The 21,996-nt window shown below is 43.6% G+C and overlaps 2 protein-coding genes and 1 non-coding gene across 4 annotated transcripts in view; 2 read left to right on the top strand and 1 right to left on the bottom strand.

The window, feature by feature from the left end:
* The window catches only part of WDHD1 (WD repeat and HMG-box DNA binding protein 1), a 30,970-nt gene extending 17,293 nt beyond the window's left edge, over positions 1 to 13,677 (bottom strand). The window contains exons 1-9 of one of the 2 annotated variants that reach the window (XM_042814296.1): positions 13,634 to 13,677; positions 12,997 to 13,085; positions 11,429 to 11,540; positions 8,422 to 8,573; positions 6,598 to 6,709; positions 6,254 to 6,304; positions 3,778 to 3,873; positions 1,982 to 2,074; positions 1,431 to 1,537 (exon numbers count right to left, since the gene is read on the bottom strand). In XM_042814296.1, coding sequence (XP_042670230.1) covers positions 1,431 to 1,537; positions 1,982 to 2,074; positions 3,778 to 3,873; positions 6,254 to 6,304; positions 6,598 to 6,709; positions 8,422 to 8,573; positions 11,429 to 11,540; positions 12,997 to 13,073 — 800 coding nt within the window. In that variant the 5' untranslated portion in view covers positions 13,074 to 13,085; positions 13,634 to 13,677. Of the gene's footprint in view, positions 1 to 1,430; positions 1,538 to 1,981; positions 2,075 to 3,777; positions 3,874 to 6,253; positions 6,305 to 6,597; positions 6,710 to 8,421; positions 8,574 to 11,428; positions 11,541 to 12,996; positions 13,086 to 13,182; positions 13,274 to 13,633 lie in introns of those variants that run through there. The other variant, XM_042814297.1, reaches the window with a different exon arrangement.
* Positions 218 to 289, top strand: TRNAG-UCC. Its single transcript has one exon. It is a non-coding gene; the product is annotated as a tRNA-Gly (tRNA).
* Positions 13,678 to 13,797: 120 nt separating the features above from the next.
* SOCS4 (suppressor of cytokine signaling 4) lies at positions 13,798 to 21,744 on the top strand. The gene is made up of 2 exons (XM_042815008.1): positions 13,798 to 13,885; positions 19,888 to 21,744. The coding sequence occupies exon 2, from the start codon at positions 19,985 to 19,987 to the stop codon at positions 21,293 to 21,295; it is 1,311 nt and encodes a 436-aa protein (XP_042670942.1). The 5' UTR covers positions 13,798 to 13,885; positions 19,888 to 19,984; the 3' UTR covers positions 21,296 to 21,744.
* The last annotated feature ends 252 nt before the right edge of the window (positions 21,745 to 21,996 follow it).

The raw sequence follows: 21,996 nt of genomic DNA, 5'->3' as shown, positions 1-21,996 counted from the left end.
TCCTCTTGCTCCCTTGCTCAAGCCTAGCCTGAACAGTGGCCCTGCATCACAGCAAGGACCACCCAGACCTGACACCACTCTTCCAAATCTGTGCTTGCCTGTGTTCTCCCTCTCTCCTGATGTGCTTGCAGAGACCATCTGTAAGATCAGATAGATGGGATTTTTTAGCTAAAGCCTTTATTTTGCTGCCTCCTGGAGTTCTTGCAAGCACAGCACAGCGTTGGTGGTATAGTGGTGAGCATAGCTGCCTTCCAAGCAGTTGACCCGGGTTCGATTCCCGGCCAACGCAATTTGCATTTTAGATTCTGGAATCCTCAGAGGCCTGAGTTGGATGACTGTGATGTAGTGACAATAAAACCCCAGCCAACCCCACACCCGTGTGGGATTCGCTGCTCTACCTAAAGCCTATAAGCCTATGGGGCTCAATGGGATGCATCTCTGGGAGCTGGCTGATGTCAACCTGAGACCTCTCTCAATTACTTTTATAGGGTCTTGGAAATCTGGAGAGGTCCAGAAGCTGGCAGATGTCCCAGTTTTTAAGAAGCACAAGAAAGGAGACCCTGATAATTACAGGACTGTCAGTCTCACTTCAGAGCCTGGTTAAATTACGGAGATTATTCTGGGAGTTACTGAAAAACACTTGAAAGACAATGTAGTCATTGATCACAGCCAACACGGTCTTCAAAGGGGAAAGCACTGCTTGATAAACTTAATTCCCCTTCATGAAAAGGTTGTCCACCTAGATGACAAATGGAAGCCAATAGATGTGATCTTTCTGGATTTTAGCAAAGTTTTTGATACTGTTTCTCACAGTATCCCTCTAAACAAAATGCCCAACATACAAAACACAAAGGGTGAACAATTGGCTGATGGCTCAGACTCGAAGGGCTATAGTAAAATCCTTTCAAAGTTTTTATAAACAATCTGGACACACACTTAAATGCATAGTAGCTAAGTTTGTGGATGATACTTAATTAGAAGGAGCTGTGGACTGGGAAATCTGCTCTCTGGTGACAGCAATTAGACCTAAGGGAACAGAATGGAGCTTTGTTGGGGGAGGGCCAGGTAGAGATTAGGGAAAGGTTCTGCACCAGAGAGTGATGGGCATGGAACAGGCTGCCCAGGACAGTGGGCATGGCCCCAAGCTGCTGGAAAAAGCATTTGGGCAATGCACTCAGACACAGGGTGATTTTGGGTGGTACTGTGTGGAGACAAAGGGCTGGGACTTGATGATCCCTGTGGATCCCTTCCAACAAGGGGTGCTCCATGACTGTACAGTTTGCAGTGGAACTTTAGCAGAAAGCTTACTGTTTTACCCTGTGAATCTCAAGTAGACTATTCAATGGTTCTCAATTTGCACAAATAAGTTTTAAGGAGATGTAACTTCTATTTTAACAAAAAGGATGTATTATGGGCATTGTGGAACATACCTCTCTATGCACTCCTGGGTTGCCACCTTCCACACCACTATACTCCCATTCACACTTCCAGCTGCCAGGTACTGCCCACAGGGAGACCACACCACAACATTCAGGGGCTAGGAAAAAGGAAAAATTACAGGGAGTATTACCAATGCACACAAAGCATTCCTATTCTGAAGCATAAAATGGATGTTCTAGAAGGAAAAAATATATCTTTAACAAACCACATCCAGCTTCCCAAACTAGAACTGCCTTCAACTGCCAAGTTCCCAGCAAAACCATTCTTTAAAGACAGCACACTTACTCTCCTTCAGAATACTCAACTTCTGTCACTAAATGCTGTGATACAAACCATGTCAAACAACCCATGACAAAAAACAGAGACACATAGACAAGTTTGACACTCATCTAATATCTCTTGCCTTGGTTTCTGACATCAAGTTAATCGGATCAGAAATAAAAGTGGGAAGCGAAAAAAATCCTATGCAGAAGGTAAATTTCTAGCTGAAGAACACTTAAGAGTATGGAAGATTTAGCAAGCAGCTGTTTTGTGTACCTACCTGTGTGATGGAAGTATCTGATAGATCAACTTGATTATCCCAGGTTTCTCTTCTGTATAGTTTAACAACTTTGTCTACAGGAATTGCCAGCAGCTGTTGAAAGGAAACAAGAATCAGGCAATTTAGAACAAGTTATCTTTCAAGAAAACATTCAAGCAAAAAGCATAGCTTCTTCATTCAAAAGTATTACAGCAGTGTCAGCCTACATGTCCAGCAGTTCTCTTGGCATCCTTGCAATACCAACAGAGAAAGTAAAGAATGCTGAAATAATCTCGAATTACAAGGTTCTTCAATGCTTTTCATATGCAACACAGCAAAGAATGTTTGTTTTTATTTTAATCTTCATTTATTTCTGGCAGAAAACTGATGACAGCTGCAACATAAGGTTCTAAGTTCTTATTTATGCAACAGCTAAGAAACACGCATAAATAAATTTTGGTGCTCTGAGCACAAATCTTATGTTCTCCCTCTTCTTTCCTCCCCATCCCTCTTCTTATCAGATGACAATTTCTCTATAAATCTTACTTGAATAGCTTGTTCCTGAAATAGTCCATTTGGTATTTAGCAAGCCTGCATAGCTGTTGCTGCCTGTTTACTTCATGGGATTTGTGTGTTAGTTGGTTTTGTTTATTTTTGTTTTAAAGAGATTCCTAATATCTGCTGTATAATAGGAGTGAAGCAGCTGATGACATTTGTGTGACAGTGAAGTCGTGTAAACATTGAAGTCCGTGCTTTTATGCAATATGTGTACAAAGTAATCTGTGCTTTAAGTGACATTCTGTCTCCCACAGAAGAGCAATCCATAATGCTAGGTATTTCAGAGAGTGGACACATGCAGACACTGCTCACAAAAGGCTAAGGTGGGGAAATAGAAGATTATTCAAGCCAGAACTCTGAGAAACCACTGGAAAACACACCTTAGACCCTGCATACTAGAATGTTGATAGTTTGACGGAACCTATTATTCATCCTTCCAGACAGCAGGCAAGAACAAAAGCCACCAAGCAATTTTTCCCAAATTGCCACCTTTTGCTCAATTCTCTGTCCTTTACTTGAAGTATGATGCAGCATGCCTCATTTCATACAGGTTTGAATCTATCTGCTCCTCTCTCCTTTGTGTTACCAGCTGGGGCAGGTGTGCTCTAGGTTAAATGATACAGAGACATCTACACAGCTATGCAAACTTCCCTCCTCCTTACCCTCTTTGTGCTAAGTGATCTGTACATAGTGCTCTTGCATCAGCACATGTACAATCACTGGATACATAGTATGTATTATCATCAGCACCACCATTACCCACAGCAGCACTAACTCTGTTCTTCAGCTGAAAAGAATCATAGAACAGTTTGGGTTGGAAGGGACCTTAAAGATCATCCAGTTCCAACCTTCCTACCACAGGCAGGGATACCATCCACTAAGTCAGGAATAGTTTACTACTTCGGTGACATTTGCAGAGCAAGATTACTAATTGATAAAATTTACCCAGAGAGAGACTGAACTCCTTTGACGCTCTGCTGCGAACACTTAGGTCATTTCCCTCATGCACAATGTTCCTTCCTACTCAGCACAGTGTGACTGTTCAACATTGTTTGGGGCTGACAGATGGACTGCTGCCAAACACAGTCTGGCACTTAAGCGAGCAAACACTTCCAAGTTGTTGTTTTTCCTAAAAGTGAACTTCACCCCAAATGTTTTCCTTACTCTCTGGAGTTGGAATTTGGACTTGCCTGGATTGAGTTCTACTGTACAAAGAGAAACGAAGGATTACGATGTGGCTACAACAATCTGTCACTTACCTTGGCACTGCCAGGTTGCCAGGCAAGCCTGCATATGGATTTAGCATTTATCACATCATTACATTTCTGCAGCAGCAGCCAGTTTGTCACGCATGTCTGAAAACAAAATATTCAAAAATGAGTTCTCCAGTTCTATGAAAATCTACTGTATTTTTAAAAGCCTGAAAGGAGAGTGGTGAGGTGCTGGAACAGCTGCCCAAAGAGGCTGTGATGCCCCGTCCATCCCTGGAGGTGTTCAAGGCCAGGTTGGATGGGGCCCTGGGCAGCCTGGGCTGCTGTGAAATGTGGAGGTTGGTGGCCCTGCATTGGTGGGGGGTTGGAGCTTCGTGATCCTTGAGGTCCCCTCCAACCCACGCCATTCTGTGATTCTGTGGAAAAAGCTAGAAGGAAAAAAGGCATATAATTTTTAGAACTTTAATAAACTCTTTCATACAAGTACCTACTACTTCAAAAAAAATATATCTGTATCTATATATATCCAAAAAGACTGAAAAATATTTTGCCAATGTAGACCTGAAAATATTTAATTACAATGCAAGTACTTATGAGTTAAGATCACAGCAAAAGTATTTTTAATGACATACAGAACAAAAGAGCTCATACATTTAGGTTACAAAGAGAGAAATCTGGCCAAACTCCTCTTGTCAAATCCAGACTGACTGTAGCAAGGGGACACACAGCAGCCTGAATCTTACAACAGCAATGTAAAGATGAATGCATTGCTAAGTTCTCCTACAGCACAGATGCCCATACATCACTGCCACAGCCCCAGGACACAGTTAGCCTAAGTGCCCTAAAAGGCACCCACTGTCAGTATGAAATTCACATTAGAAGTATGTTTTTGTTTGAAAAAGTAGCAATTGCACAAGCAAAGTACATTCCTAATTATACTTACAGGAATAATTCTGCATGGATACTTCGTCCAGCCAGTAATGGCATTTAGCAAAAACAATCCCATATGTATATGCAGAACTGCTTTATTATAGGTTCACTCGAAACCTTCTCAAGCTCCTTAGACTGCAAGGCCAGCAGAGACAGCAGGCTCACCAAATCTTATTTCTTACGTGCCCTGAACTATTTGACATAAATATTGCTAAGCTGAGCCCAATGACTGTAATTCTTAAGTATTATGTTCTTCAATCTGTGATTTACATCCCTCTTATGTGAGAAAAACTGCTGTAAAGTTTGCAATTGATTATTTTTGCTGTTGTCTTTTGATTGTTTCTAAAAAACAGCATACCAAGGCCCTTCTCAATAGCCTTGGACTCATTACAACATGGCCCCATCTCCACAAATAAAAAAGACTGAAATGCAGTAAGTTGAACCTTGAGTCCTTGGCAAACCAGGTTTGCGTGCCATAAGCAGAGAGCAAGAGAGATGAATGCACCACTGCACAAAGACCTCTACCAAGGAAAGTGGGCATCATCTCACTGAACACAGAATCACAGAATTGCCCAGGTTGGAAAAGACCCTAAAGATCATCAAGTCCAACCACAACCTGACCATACTACCCTAACTGCTAGGCCATGGCCCTGAGCACCACACCAAAACAGTTCTTCAACACATCCAGGGATGGTGACTCAACCACCTCCCTGGGCAGCCCATTGAGGTGCTTAACAACCCTTTCTGTAAACAAGTTTGTCCTGATAGCCAACCTAAACTTACCCTGGTGCAACTTGAGGCCATTTCCCCTCATCCTGTCACCTGTCACAAGTGAGAAGAGATCATGGCATGTGAATCCCAAATCCCTTCCTAAACCCAAGTCAAAGAAGCCACTAGTCAGTCTGAAAATTGATTGGTAATTCACAGAGAGCTCAGGAAAGGTAAATGAAAACAAAACACACCTAGACAACAGTTTATTAGCATAAAGTTTACTGTGTAACCCTGAAAGCAACAGATGATACTCTGAAACCCTAGTATCCCTGCTCATGGCAGGGGAGTAAGGACTGGATGATATTTAAGGCCCTTTCTAACCCAAACCACTCTATGATTCTGTAATTCTAAGACAAAAAGGCATCCAGTGCTGTTACCTTTGCACAGAGGGTCATTTTTGAATATGCTGAGGACCAAATACACGATGTTGGCCAATTAAGAAAGATGGACAGAAAAAAAATCAGGGATTCCACAGGATAACAGCCCAGAGCCCAGGCAGCATTTCATGCTCCAGCTCAGAATTTCTCCCAGAAATAGATAAAAGCATTCTATAAAGTACACTCAAATTTCTTACTAAAAAAAGCCAGTATTCAACATCCAGCATGTCTTCTTCCAGGTGTTTTAAAGCATAGCTGTCCTTTTACATGCATATGAACCCCCCTATATACACAGTTTTTGTAAATGCTGTCAGCTGTTACTGATAACACATAAAAACATAAGCAGCATTTATTCCAGCAGGGTTATTTCAGTCCAGTTCCTTTCGCTGCCTGTGAAATCCCTGTTTTCCCATGAAACACTCAACTCAGAAAGGAATGCCTTTTACCTGATCTTCCACTTTCCATACTCTGACAGAACCATCGCAGCTTGCTGATGCCTATGGAAGAGAGTTTTGCAAATGAACTTAAATGCTATAACCAACAATTCAGATATAGAATGCATAAGCACTTTTAAAAAGAAAGCCTTGTTTAAACTGTTTTAAGACTTAAAACCTTCTGTCAAATCATCTTGGTAATTCCAAGTAGTTTCAGCAGTCAACAGCAATGAAGATTTATGTGCCCACTCACTTGGTTCTGTTTGTTTGTTCATTTCACTCAACAAATATTTCTTTTTTTTTCTCACAGGGAAAAGGAAATTCAAGGTAGAAAGTAAACAAGGAAGTATTTTTACCAGATAAATATCCATGGGGTCAAAAGACAGGCTTAGAACAGGTGCATCATGTCCTCGGAACGTTTTCTGTTTGCTGCTGTCAGCCACCTCCACAACTTTGACCATGAAGTCACTGTAGATTACAATGGCACAGAGATAAAAGCATTAACATTGGTATCAATGGTGACAGAGTATTTGTTTACAGTAATAAACATCAATTTGGACAACAGTTATCTGCTGGGAAGAACAACCTAAAGGAGAAGAGTCTGAACGTTTGTTACAATAAGAGCAAGGACAGATTATCTTCATCAAAAGATAATTTTCATTCAAATGAAAGTTCATGAAATATGGTTGAAGACATGGCATACATACAGACCACACAGCTGCTAAACACAGTATTTTATGAACTTGAGGGAAAACTGGTGCTTAGATACCACCAGCTGACTTTACAAGAACTACCTGTTAAATGGAACCTGCATTTATTACAAATAATTCTCTTGGTCAAAAAAGGCAGAGCAAATGCTTCATCTTGTAAAGCTGTTAACAAGATTATTAAGACCAGTATCAGATCTACATATTTGTTATTATTATTATCATTTATTTACATTTTTTTAAACTTTATTCCCTCCTCCAAAATGACAAACATTACTACAGTTGAATTCAAAGCAGCCACGCTAATAACTTCTAAGCCAAAGAGCTCCTGTCAGAACCTTTCAGTACTGTTCCCTGTGCTACTTCACTGCTATGTTTTCAAAGGGGAACTTAATTTTAGGCACTCATTTTATAAGATTAGCCATTCCTTTAACTACATTAAGCTGCCACAAAACTGAAGTGTACAGACTTCACCGAAAAACTGAGAAATCTGTGATAACAAAAGCAATCCTTCTTAGCTGTACTCCCCTATGCCACAGCTGTCGACCTCCTTCAGTGTGTTACAGAAGGTCTCATCAAGGGGGGAGCTCAATTTTACAGCATCTCATGTGAGGGCCCTGATCAGGCTGTAGAAGTACTGACTGGGGGGTAAAAGTTTTTGGAAGCAGAAGGAATTTGCTGTCTGCTTTATCTCTCAAATCAAAGTCTCAGCCTGGGGCAGAGCTGTTCCCTCAGAAATGAGCACTGGCAAAGAGCCCAAATTCATGATCTCTGTCAGATTTAGAGATTAGAGCAGTTACTGTCCCCAGCTCTCCAGTCTCCCACTTTTGGTGGAGCTGGCATGTCTGCTCTGCAGCTGCCAGGCTTTACAGCCCAGCATCGATCCAAACTGCTTTCTAGTTCACTTCACACTTCGAGGAGGCAGGCAGCAGATGTAACGTTCAGCCATCTCTGCTGCAGGGATGGAGGACAAATTCCAACAGAGAAGCAAGCAGGCAGTCTGGATTAGCCACAGTGCCTAAAAAGCTCATCAGATCAGCACTCAGCCAACTTCTGCATGTGTGCATACATACATCTGCCACATTACAACGCTGATGAGACAGGCCATTATCTTTAGCACGCAGTAACAAAATCCTTGATGCTGCAGTGAGATCCATGTGGGCAAACACTTGTGCTTCTGCATTACAGGACTGAAAGCTGAAAACATTCAAAGCTCCTCAAGAGCAGGAATTATTTCACAACACCACACTTCCTTCCTAAAACTATTTAGTGGATCAAATGCCTCCCAGAGAATTGCTGCTTAACAGTTCTTTTCATTCATTCCCCCACTGCCACCCTCCCTGGAAGGCATTACGCATTACTTTAAAACCTCAGAGGTATGTGGATTAATAACCCCAGGGTAAAAATCACTGTGTGAGGAAGCTGCCACACTCTGAACAACAGCAATGCCTTTCCTTATGATGCACACATTACCTAGATCCAGCAGCAATTCTGGTACCATCACTATTAAAGACAACGTGGTTTGCATTTGTGGTAAAACGAGTAAGGATGCCATCTGGAGCTCCTTCAGGAAACGTGTGTATCTGAACAGTGTTGTTTGATACTGCTGTGATCAATCTGCCATTCTAAAAAGAGAACAAAAGAAAAACAAGCAACAACATAAAACGTACTGGTGAAACTACATTTATGCCCAAGAAGCCAAAGAAATGAGTTGATGTTCCCAATATTTGGGCAGATTGACTTTAGTAGTTCCAAAAGACATGTGACAGCAAAAGTAGTGGGGGAAACACTCTTTTACCTTGTATTTCTTCCATTAAAAATACAGAGTAGCACAACAACTTTACTACTTTCTCACATTAACCCAACTACTTAAAAACTAATACAATGATTCTCCTTGTTTCAGTGCTGTAGAAATACACTCCAGTTGTTTCAGTACAGTTAAAATTCATTATGTTAACTATATGGCAATTTACATCATCGAGACCTTCCCAACTTAAGTTCTTTGCTGTGAGTGGTGAGGTGCTGGAACAGCTGCCCAGAGAGGCTGTGATGCCCCGTCCATCCCTGGAGGTGTTCAAGGCCAGGTTGGATGGGGCCCTGGGCAGCCTGGGCTGCTGTGAAATGTGGAGGTTGGTGGCCCTGCATGGCACAGGGAGGTTGGAGCTTCGTGATCCTTGAGGTCCCTTCCAACCCTGGCTATTCTATGGTTCTGTGGTTCTGTAATTGCATATTCACTAAAATAACAAATACCCTGAAAAGTCACTAATGAATTTCAAAGAACCGTCTGCTCTTCTTCAGTTGGATAGAAAAAAACATCCTTTTAAATAGGTAAAAAAGCTCTTAGAACAGGAAGGATGTTGCACCCTGTGTCGATCAATACGCTACATCATCAGGAGAGGGCAGCCTTGGACCAAACTTGACAGTTAAACTTCACTAGGGAAAGATGAGAAGTTCATGAGCTTTGTCCTTTTCAGAAACAGAAGGGAGATGTCTACTAAAAAATTATTCCAGGTTAAAATTGATTGCAAAACAAAGAGATAATTATCCTAAGCTTGGAACAGTAGCATGTCTTCCTGAAGTGACAATATTATTCCTCACTTGCATGCAGCAACAAGTTTTGGCAGCGTACTGAAAAATGCTGCATTTCTTTCTTATTTTTAAAGAAGCCTAAAGTTATAGTAAAGATGTTGAACAAAAAGAAAGCAGTAGCCAGAGCTAAATAACCTGACAAAATAAGAAAAACAAGAGATTAGAGCTAAAAGTCCTTTCCAATAAGCTAAGAACACACGACTGTTCCCACTGATGTCCAAACATTACAACCAAGATGTTTCCCTCCTGTATTCAGCACTAATTTTCACCGTTTCTGACACTGATGAACTCACTCAAAACCCCCCTCACTTTGTGTGAGCAACTGGAAGTGACTTGATGAAAACCAACAGCAAAACACACTCAAAGCAGTGGGGACTGGGGAATGTGCACAAGTTATGTTAAAAGGAAGATACAAGGAATGTCTGAAAAAGAAGAAAGATGTTTTAAGGCAGTAATTTGGAATATGTTTTCAAACGATTAGCTTTAAAACCATACATCTGTATGAATTCTCATTTATTTCATCTGTTAGACTCCCCTTCAAAACCACAACGAGTTGAAAACCAATTTTAAATTCTCCTTTATCCCTGCAAACTTTATTTTACGATACCTGAAGAACAGATGGAGACTTCTAGAATTCCTATCTGCCATAAAGACAACATTTTGGACCCTCTATTACTAACATAACATAAGAATAATTGCACACAAAGGAATTTGTGTGAGAATTCTCAAGCTAAATACACAAAGAAGTGTATTAAAGAGAATTACTTTCTATTACACAAATTTATAAAGTTAACTTATTTACCTTCTTATTTACAACCACAGTTTCTAGATCTAGATCTAGTTCACTACAAGGAACTGCCTTAGCATTGAAATAAACAGAGCAGGCCATACTTCAAACAGCAGAACAAGTCAGCCAAGTGACAGAAGAGCCTCTAATCTGTATGCTCTTACATTAATTACTATTCAAGACAAATCTTGTTCTCCTCCGACTTGGAAGGAAGGGGAAGGGATAAAGGGGAGCAAAATGTCTGAATTCTGGTCTAGTACCAATTTTGAGAGCTAAATATCAACTAATTATTAATATATATATTAATTATATATACATATATATATAAACTCAAAGCATTACCAGACACTGACTCAGGAAAGTAATTTTTTGATTAACAAATATTATAATTCCCTGGACCTCAGAACAGAGCCACACAAAACAAGCTTTTGGCTTTCTATTTTCATATACCCTTCAACAGGAGTGCAGAGCCTCTGAGCTGGGATGGGCAGAAGAGGAGGAATCAGCTGCACCATAAACTGCTGGGAAACTTCTAGTGACTGACATTGTGAGAAAATACTGAAACAGTCTACAGAGTTCACTGAATAATGAGTTTAATCTGCTTGGTTTGTTTTTCAAAAAGGAGATCAAAGTCTGGAATAATTATAACTGACTGTGAGGGGAGTGGGGAAAAAAAGAACATTACAGAGATTTAGTATAATGAATAATTCCTCTACAAGCCTACATGGTGAAAAATGAATTGTTAGAAGTACTCTTGTTTACATAAAGTACTTCATTAGCTAAAATATTCAACAATTCTAGAGGCTTTTTGAAAAGTGCTTTTCAGTATTACTTAAATATTTTCACTGACACAAAGATACCAAGTGCCGGTATGCTCAACTTTAAACAAAACCTGCCACTGATTAACCCCCACTCAGTGCTGTTTCCCATACATTGATGTGAAGACAAACAGACTGACATGTGCTGCACACAGTATCATTCCTGCCTTTTCCAGATATTACCTCAATTTACGTGTAAACGTCACTTAAGAACACCAGCAGTATCTCAACAGACAAATATCAACATCAGCACGACACAGTGTAACAGATCTGTTAATTACCATACCTTCAGAGCACATGAATAAGCCCTCTCTCCAACATTAATGGACTTTGGATCATCATCATCCAGGTTTTCCCAAATCCTAACGTCTCCATCACTGCCGCAGGTTACGATGCAGCTGTTCAAAGACACAGGATTTGAACCAAATGAAAACGAAGTGTAGGTTGTTTTTTATTTACTGCAACACAATACATATGAATCATAATTCACTGAACACTGTACTTAATAAACGTGACAAAAAATACAAGTCTGGTAGCACAACATGGTGCTGCTACCTCTGAGAACCCGCTGGGCCTGGCACTACTGAACTGAACTTTACTTATCAATCCATGCTCACCAGGATCTGGATGGAATTTTTCAGAGGACTGATTTCACTGCCAGCTGAGCATTTAATTGCTTCTTAAACCTCTGAAAATTTACCTTGCAGCTGAGGGCAGAACTAAGAGCGTTAACACACACTTGACTTAAGTTTAACAAGCTTAACACGTTTCAGACCTACAGAACCATAAAAATATTAACATGGTGTTCAACTGTCATGTTTGCTGGAGACAGATATAGCTTTGACTTCTTACAGCATATGCAAACATATTTTCTTCCAAGATACATTTAGAGTCTATGAAATCACTTCTGTAAAAGAGAATATATAGAGGATCTTATACATGTGTGTGTGTAGGGGTCGGCCTCTTTTCCCAGGTAACCAGTGATAGGATGAGAAGTAATGGCCTTGAGTTGCACCGGGGGGGAGTCAGGTTGGATATTAGGAAACATAATAGGAATAGGATAGGAAACTGATCCCAAAGAGAGATGAGGTGCTGGCACAGGCTGCCCAGGGAGGTGGTGCAGTCAGCATCCCTAGAGGTGCTTAAAAAGCATGGAAATGCACTATTAAAGAACATGGTTTAGTAGGCAATACTGGGGGTGATGGATGATCCTAGAGGTCTTTTCCAACCTTAATGACTCTGTACGTCCTACACACCTACTGTTCTCAACAAAGACGAATAAAGGATGTGCCAGACCAAGCTAGGTCATAGGTCCACCAGTCCAGTATTGCAGCTGAAGAGATAATTCTCAGAAAGCAACAGACAGGAATGTGATCATCCATCCCCTAGGTGGTCACAGAATTGTTTGAGCTGGAAGGGACCCCTCAAGACCACCTGGTCCCACTCCTTGCAATAAATAGGGACATCCACAGCTCCATCAGGTGCTTAGAGCCCCATCCAGCCTGACCTCGGGTGTCTGCAGGGCCATCCACCACCTCTCTGGGCAAGCTGTGCCAGTGCTTCACAGCCTTTACTGTGAAAAACATCTTTTCTATGACCAATCTAACTCTCCCTCTTTTAGTTGGAAACCATTTCCCCTTGTCCTGTCACAACAGACCCCACTAAAGAATCCGTCCCCTTCTTTCTTACAGACCTTTCAGATACCCAAAGCTGGCTTTCAGGTCTCCCCAAAGCCTTCCCTTCTCCATGCTGCACAGCCCCAGCTCTCAGCCTGTCCTCGCAGGGAGGTGTCCCATCCCTGGAATGATTTTTATGATGATATTTTCCCCTTCTCTCTAGGATTGGGGCAGTTACCTGCTGCTGTCATCAAAGCACACGTCCGTGTGTCCCTCCGTGTGTCCATACCGCATTGGCTTTTGTGCTGACGGCATTTTTCTTCTTTCCTGTCAAACAAGGGTGGGAAATAACATCAATTTTTTTAAAGAAAGAATCACAGAATCACAGGAAGAAGCACAGACCTCTGTCAAGCACAGTTAATACCTCACCGCGGGATTTATCTCATATACGGGGCCCTTTTTGCTCTTTCTGTATGAGGTGAAGTTTATCCCGAGTAGAAAAACAATCCCGTTTCCTTACAGCAAATAGAAAAGCAGCATCCCCTCACATGACAGTCACACCAAAAAAAAAAAAAAAGAGAGAGAGAAAGAAAGAAAAGCTCGGCATAACCACATCCAGCGTGAAAAGACTTTAGGAAGAGCCCCAGATGGGGAATTCCGCCCACGGAGGCTAGAAGCGCTGCACCCCAATAGGGCCGTAACCCAGCATGACCCCCAAACGGGGAGGAAAACAGAGAGGCTCAGGCGGCCTCACCGCCGTAGCAGCGGCCCCAGAGCCGCGCAGCCCCTCGGGGTGCGGACCAAGAGCTCCCCCGCCCCATGCCGGGCGCCGGGCCCAGGCCGCGCTCAGCTCAGCTCGGCTCAGCTCAGCTTACCTCACGCGGCCCGTCCCAACCTCCACTTCGAGCCTTCCCGCGCTCCCGCCCGCGCCGGGGCCGGGCCCTGCTCCGTCAGCGCGCCGTCAGGACACGGGGCGGAGCTGCGAGCGGCGGGGGCCGGGCCCGGCCGGCAGACAGCGGGATGGCGGCGGCGGGCGAGGCCGGGACCGCTCGGAGGCGGCTGAGATCCGGCAGGTGACGGAGCCGGAGCGGGGCCGCCTCCTCACGACTGCCGGGCGGCAGCGGCAGGTGAGCGGCGAGGGGGACGCGGGGAGCGCGGTGGTGCGGAGCCGAGCCGGGCGGCCTGCCTGCATTCCTTCCTTCCTTCTTTCTCTTCCTCCTCTTCGCCTGCACGGTTTGCCTCAGTGAACGTGCTGTAGGAGCTCCTCGGGCTCACGGGTCCCGAATGGTGGCACAGGGCTGCTGCCATCCGCGCGGGTCAAAGCTGTGCCGTGCCTCTGTCAGCACAGCTGGGGCTGGAAGCAGGTCGCGATACGATACGACATGAAGTGTGTCCGTAGGCTGCAAAATAGGAGCTGAGCTTCTTTATGTTTCTTAAAGGATGAGACGTGTGAGAGCTTGGCGTACCTGAAATAAACGGAAAATAATCCGGGGGGGCCCGCCCCCGGGGCACAGCGGAAAAGAAAAGGGTAGTAGTTCTCTGCTTTTCCTTTATGTAATTTTAATGTTCTGGCCCAAATTCTTCCTTCTTCTAAGGAAAATGGCTTGCAGGCAGAGCCCTTTGATCCTCAGTTTCACCCCTCGATCGGTGCTGGGCAAGCACTGGATCTATTTGTGCTGGAAATGCGACCGGGCTCTTCATAGCACTGTGTTGCTACTTTCATGAATGAGTGAGGCAGCGTTGCCAAGTAGGCATGCTTCGTTTTTGCCTTTGCTTAATTTTTTTAATGAATATGCCTGGATTTCATTATTAAACCCCGTGGCAGCTGTGTGAAGACATGTTTTCCATGGGTGTACCCTGACATATCTCAGCAAAGCGTGATTTCTGGAGAGGATAATGTGTGCTAGCACCGTGATTCTAGCTGAACCACTTACCGGATGAGTGGGAAGGCCAAGCTATTCTTATAGCAAGCTCCTGGGGCTGAGAGAAGCGTGTGCCAGCTGTATTATTATGCCTCTAATTATTTATTTTAGTTTGCAGAATGTCTCGTGCAAACTGCACCTGAAACATTTTATGGTATAAAAGCTCAGCTTCATGCAGATGTCCCAATTCACAGTCCAGAGATGCTGCCTGCTGGAAGAGTTCTGTGATTCCTGGGAAAGCTTTTGGGTTCTGTGGGTTTGCAGGTCACTTGGCCAAGGGAACAGGGCACCCTGGCTCTGTCCCATTGGAAGTAACGAGGCATCAAGGTTAGCCTTTAAATCCAGTTGGAAATTAAAGCAGCTGGCTTTATGAGGAGGTGTAGCTGGTTGGGAGGGCAGAAGTGGCAGGGTGGGAGCGTGCTGCTCACCTGCAGGGTTTCTGGGTGGAGCACGAGTGAGGTGTTGGTCATGGGACATAAAGCTGTTCCTGATTTAGTGCTTGAGAGGCTGCTGAGCGCTCTGCCCAGCTCTCCTGCAACCCATGTACAGGGTGCCTTGAAAGCAGCAGGTCTGAGCTTTCCAAGCCTCTTCCACATCTCAGGTATGAATAAAAGAGCCCTGCTTTGGGGTTGAGGGAGGTGTTGCTGCATGCCCTGTAGTTCTGGGAATATACAGACTCAATGGGGATCGGGCGTACTTCCAGGCAATTGCTTCTGTCATTCTGGTTTACCAGCTGTATCTTCAGGCAGTAATTTCTGTTTTGTACATGTGATAATTTCTTTAATTAGTTGAAAGCTGGAGTAGAGCTCCATTCTAGAGTTAGGTATTTTGGATGCTGTATCATAAATCAAAATAAACGCATTCAAAACGGAGAAAAATAAGTTAAGAGGAGTTGAAACTCACTGTTACTCTTAATAGGCTGGGCTTTTTTCCAAAAAAAGTCAATAGCAGCTCAACTTCAGTGGAAGGTCAGGTTTTAAAATGCGGTCTCGCAGCCAAAATTTAATTGGGTGAAAGTAATGAAAACAGCATGTGATTGCTGAGAGATTCTTGAAATGACTTCTATGTAAGTTGTAATAAATTGGAGCGTTTTTCCTTTTCGTTTCTTTGTCAGGCTTTTGTCAGAAAGAAAGACTAGAAAAAAAAAAATAACAAGATTCATTTAATTTAGCGTATGAATCTTCCCTTTTAGAAACGATTAGAGTTACCATACAGTGACCCTTTGGCTTTTCTGTACAAGAACAGCAAACCTGCTAAGTGCTTTCTGCATGAGGGTCACGCAGATGGGAGCAGGTTGCCCACAGAGGCAATGGGGCCTCTGTCCTTGTGGTGCCCAGGACAGACTCTCCAGCTCTGGAGGGCTGGAGGTTGGGCTGCAGGCAGCTTTTCAACCAGCACCCAGGGGATGTTATGACATTCTCTTTCTTCTTTGCACAGAGACTGAAGCAGCTTCACAGAAGGGACTTGGAGGCTTGAGGCAAGGGTCCAGAGTGTAAATATCTAGTTAAAGCAATTCACTAGTTATTGGAAGGGGGGAGGGGAATTTGCCTACGCTTAGAGTTTTGATTCTGCTGATGGAGTTACTGGGTGTTTTGCAAGTGATATAAGTAGGCTTATGGTGAGGCTGAATGTGCCTTCTCACAGATAAGCACTGAGATGGCATTTTGCAGCTGGCTGGGAGGCCTGAAGTTTAGTGTCAGGGCATCAGTGCTGGGAGGAAAGAGCACCTGGAACAGCTGCTGCCCCATCCACTCCAGAGCCTGCGGACGGAGCCGGAGAGGCTCTGCGTGTTCAGGGAGCTGTGCCCTGGTGAAAACAACAACAGAACCCACCCCGCTGCCTCTCCTCGGGGATTGCAAGCCACAGCAGTGTTGGATAACCTTGAACTGCAAGCTGGATCCCATGGCCTGATGTGAACTCTGTTTATCCCTGCATGTTGCTTTTGTTCTGCCGCTCGCTTAGAATTGTGAACATCAGGTTTTTTGTCAAATACATCTGCTTCTGAGATGCCTAAGGTATCCCCACTTCAAAGGAAGCTTTTGTAGGCGGAGGACTAATCGTATCTGTGCTGTTCATTCTCTACCAGTGCTTGTCTCTTCACTTTTTGCAGAAGGAGAGATCTCAGAACTGACGTATGTAAGCTGTGCGGAGCACGACTTTCCCATTTAGCATTGCCTGTAGGGAAAAGTACACTCTGTGTTCCCTGGTTTTTATTCTCCCTTTCCTCTTCTGCTCTTTCGGTTGCATTCAGCCATTAAGGGATATAGGTACAACATTGTATTTCCTCACAAGTGTGCAGTGTAGGGGATGGTCGGTTTAGGTAGGTGGCCTTAAGGGTAATACAGCACTGAATGCACCACTGTCCTTTATGTCTGCATACCTAAAGCATTTTTAGTTGCCATTTTACAGACAGGGCTCTTAGTTGTGGATTGGGAAAAGTATGAAGGCACGACTCCTGGTTGGAACATGAGACAGAGGGGTTTGGGCATTCCATGTGGTGCTGGGGTGCGTGCTGAGCTATCCTTCACTCTTCCTCCACAAGGTCAGATTCACATTTGGCTTTAGTAGGATGATGTCCCGTTTTCTTCACCCACTCTGCACTCTTTCCATGGATGTCTGATGAATGATTACTTCTGTGACGTGGCAGGATTGTGCCTTGCTCCCAGCAGCCATCAGCCTCTGGGAGCAGCTTTCTGTGCTGCTGGCTAATGGTGCATGTCTTACAACATCATGTGCTATCGCTTCACTTTGAGTTGCAGGGTTCAGATACCACTGGGACGTGATGGAGGAAAGGTAGGAAGTGGAACGTGGCTTTGCAATTAAATACAAGAACAGCTCAACAAGGCAGAGGTGACAGAAAACACCAAAGTAATTTCAGCAGTAATGCTGTGCTGTCATGCCGGGGGATATCAGACCTTTTCGGCACTTTTGGGTTTTGTACGTTTCAAAGTTTTTAATTAAAATCCCATATTCTGCATCTTCTTATTCCTTATACGGTCTGGGCGTGCAGGATGAGGTAATTAAAGGTTTCAAAGTCAATTACAAACTGTCATATCCTAATTTTTAAGTACCTGACTTTGTACCCTAAATGGAGGGAGGATTGAGGTTGGATGTCAGGGGGAAGTTCTGTGCTATGAGAGTGGTGAGGTGCTGGAACAGCTGCCCAAAGAGGCTGTGATGCCCCGTCCATCCCTGGAGGTGTTCAAGGCCAGGTTGGATGGGGCCCCGGGCAGCCTGGGCTGCTGTGAAATGTGGAGGTTGGTGGCCCTGCATTGGTGGGGGGCTGGAGCTTCATGATCCTTGAGGTCCCTTCCAACCCGGGCCATTCTGTGATTCTATGAAATGAGATTTCCCTTTCCAATTAAAAATGCCATGTATAGAGTTAGTAGATTCCTACAGACTGAATCTAGAATAGGTTTATGGGGCTTTTTTTCAGTCATTGTGTAGAAAACTCAGTGCTCCATTCTGGATGAAAAATAGAGATAGTGCAGAAGCAGTCACTGAGTTTTGGTCCAAATAAAGGCAGTTTAAGTTTCACTTAAATGCAGTCTTTCTTCTGTCAGTATTACATCTGCAGTGTTTTCACTGAAAAGTAGTGTGTAAAACCTTGAGAGAAGAAAACGGTCTTTAATATTTGATGATTTGTAATTGCTGAAATGTGGACACATTCTCTGCTTCCACAACCACTGAGGGATTGTTCATCCAGCTGCCTCTAACACCAGGGTTGTTTTTTTTTTCCCACATATTTGCAATGTTTTCTCTCTTACCCTCATTCCACATTCCTTCATCTCCTCACATTGCTCCACCTTTCCCTTCCCTTTTCCTCTCCACCCCCCCCAGGTTTGTGGATTGTAAGCAATGAACACAATGTCAAAAATTCTCAGCACAAGTTCCATCTGGGTTGCATTTGGTCTGCAGATTGCATGTAAGCCTCTGGCACAGCAGGCTTTCTCTTTACTGAAAGCAGAGGCAAGACCTCAGCCTGCTCAGCCCCTGGGGGACTGCAGGGAGATTGTGTCATGCTGGCTAATCCTAATGATGAGGACGAATTGAATGGAGAGAGGAAGTGGATGCCCTTTTCTTTTCCTGCTTAATATTTACCAGGTCAATTAGTTTTAAAAACCAACGGTGGACAGCAGGCTCGGAATCTCGTGTTGGTGCAAAGGCATGGTGGGGTGTGATGGAAAGCAGTTCTGCATCCTGCCATGCCTCAGCAGGGTGAATATCATATCATACATATCATACACAGCATATTGCTGGCTATGTTCCTTAAAAAAAAAATATCTCTGCTCTACTTTCAACTGAGCAATCAAAAGAGGGATTTTTGTTCTTCAAAGAGCAACATTCAAAAGGAGATCTCTTATCTAGTTGAGAATTCACTGCATTTTTGAAAACAAAAGCGAATGAAATCAGCAACTGTGGGTCTCAAAGCAGCAGTGATTTTAATAATGTAAACTTTCTTCTCTAATGAGTAATAAGTGGTTCCATCTTTCATGGCCTTTTAAAATTGCTTTTAGTAAGGGACTGGATTTGTTTTAATCCTTTTCAGTATGTAAAGCCCCAGATATTTCAATCCCTTGGGGGCTCAGTATTTTCCTGCTCCGGTTTAAAAGGCGAAGGAAAACAGCTTTCAGAAATTGGCAGAATCTGTGACTGATAGAATTTATTTTTTTTTATCCAGAAAGTGACCCAAAAGTGTCAGTTAAGAAAAAGATCTCTGGCACCCCACTCTGTGGATTAGCAGCAAACAGGCGTATCATCTAGGTACAGTAGCTCTTTGTACTCTGACCTACTTGTTTCTGCTCTGCCTTGTTTCTTCTTGAAAGGTTATTTGGAAGAGATGCAGAATTTGCTCAAAAAACAACTAAAGCAGCGTCACCTGCCATGTGAAGTGCTTCATCTTCAAATGTTCCCTTGCAAAAGAGAATTGCCAGCACCTCCAACCTTCTGCTCTGCTGCATAGTCAGAATAGGGGCTCTAAAGATACATCAAATTGTTTATTCTGGAGGATGCTTTTTACAAGGAAGGCTTAAGATCCTTGGCTGGGATCGGACCAGGATTTGTGGAGGGCTCTCAAGAATTCAGCTTGATCGTTATTTATAGGTGGCTAACAATTAATTGTCGCTGTTGTCATGCATACACAGGCATTCATCTTGTGTTGTGTGCATGCAAAGCTGTTAACTTAGCTGTCTTCTCTTTGTCCTCAGATACTTTCAGAAAGCACCACAAAGAAGCTTCCTTGGGTAGAAAACCCTGCAAGAAAAAACTGCGCTTTCTGGAAACTTGGGGAGCAGAGCTGTCGAAATGGCAGAGAATAAGGACAGTAATCTTAAAAACACAGATGTGAGACCCAAGAGCAGCCGGAGCAGGAGTGCAGACAGAAAGGATGGTTATGTCTGGAGTGGAAAGAAACTCTCCTGGTCGAAAAAGACTGAGCGCTGTTCTGACACTGAGACGGCGAACGCTGCAGGAAGGTCAGGGCCTAATTTAAGGAGCCAGGAGAGAAAGTATAGCTGCTCTTCTATCGAGCTGGATCTAGATCGTTCGTGTGGACACAGGTTTTTAGGCCGGTCTCTCAAACAAAAACTGCAAGATGCTGTGGGTCAGTGCTTTCCCATCAAAAATTGTACCAGTCGGCACGCCTCAGGACTTCAATCGAAAAGAAAAATTCATATCAGTGAGTTGATGCTAGATAAGTGTCCTTTTCCTCCACGCTCGGAGCTCGCTTTTCGGTGGCACTTGATTAAAAGGCATACAGCCCCTATTAGCCAAAAAGCAGAAGACTGGACAATTGCTGACTTATCCCAGAATGAGGAAAAGGAGGAGGACCTACGAGACAATGAGATAGAGTCCGATCCCCCATCGGCTCCCTCCCCATCCTCTGACCTTACTGATGGCATTCCCTCCAGGCGGGACTCACGGTCTGAGCTGGGGGCAGGGAAGGTGGTAAGGAGCAGTAAAGACGACAGCGACATGGACTCCGACGATGAAGTTGTAACGCTGTGCACAAGCTCTAGGAAAAGAAACAAGCCCAAATGGGAAACTGACGATGAGCTGCTGCGGATGGAAACGCCTCCGAAATACCATACGCAGATCGATTATGTGCACTGCCTAGTCCCAGACCTCCTGCAGATCAACAACAACCCCTGCTACTGGGGAGTCATGGATAAGTATGCAGCCGAAGCACTGCTGGAAGGAAAGCCAGAGGGAACGTTTTTGTTACGAGATTCTGCCCAGGAAGACTACTTGTTTTCCGTGAGCTTCAGGCGCTACAGCCGCTCTCTGCACGCACGGATAGAGCAGTGGAACCATAACTTCAGCTTTGATGCCCACGATCCTTGTGTCTTCCACTCTCCTGACATCACGGGACTCCTAGAGCACTATAAGGATCCAAGCTCCTGTATGTTCTTCGAACCGCTTTTGTCCACTCCGTTGAACAGGACTTTCCCTTTCTCCCTTCAGCATATATGTAGAACAGTTATTTGCAACTGTACGACCTACGATGGTATTGATGCACTGCCTATTCCTCCATCAGTGAAGCTGTATCTGAAGGAATACCATTATAAATCGAAAGTTAGAGTACTCAGGATCGACGTACCAGAGCAGCAAAGCTAGAAACTATTTTTGTGACAGAATGAAATGGTCTCTAAACAGGTGAATTGTGTGGTCAGTCCTTCCTCCCTTTAAGTTCCTTTTCAATGGCAGTTTGACGTTCTTCTTCCTCTTTCTGCAGATCATTCAACCCAAACAGGCCTCTGCTTAAGGCTTTTTTATCCAACTGTACTTTGAGTCTTCCCAGCTCTCTTTTAGAAATGATATTCCTTGTGGGCTTTTGGTACTGTTCCTAAACTAGTTTTATGGAATTTCAGGTAGGCTTTCTGGTATTTCTATAGATGGATAGTCTTTAGATCGAAAAACCTTAGAAATTGGTTTTGAACTTGATCCATCTTTTATATTGTATTTCCATCTGTTGCTGACATGTTTGAAATAATGCACTGTTAACTGAAGACTGACTCATCTGTATTTTCTGCATTTCTTTTAAAACGAGTCTCTAGTCTTGTGTCTGTGTGTATGTCTGTCTTTAATACAGTAATTTCATCAATCTATTTCTAACATTACTATTCCTAGCAAAATGAAGTTTGAAAGAGGATATGATCTTTCTATAAATACATCAGGGGACTGAACACCAGGGAGGGGGAAAAACAATTCAAGCTGAGGCCAGTGCTGAGCACAGGAACAAACTCCTTTCTATAGGAGCTGCTGCTTCTGAAACGATAAAGCACAGCGTGGGAGGGGGAGGAAGAAGACACCTCCTT

The sequence above is a fragment of the Centrocercus urophasianus genome, unplaced genomic scaffold (genome assembly GCF_019232065.1).
Source record: "Centrocercus urophasianus isolate 14NV4802_14NV808 unplaced genomic scaffold, USGS_Curo_1.0 seq_14, whole genome shotgun sequence".
Classification (NCBI taxonomy): domain Eukaryota; kingdom Metazoa; phylum Chordata; class Aves; order Galliformes; family Phasianidae; genus Centrocercus; species Centrocercus urophasianus.
This window is presented reverse-complemented; position numbering and strand designations above follow the sequence as displayed.

Bases quoted from the DNA above. Each gene is read 5' to 3' on its own strand.
- SOCS4 (XM_042815008.1), top strand. From the start codon at position 19,985: ATGGCAGAGAATAAGGACAGTAATCTTAAAAACACAGATGTGAGACCC.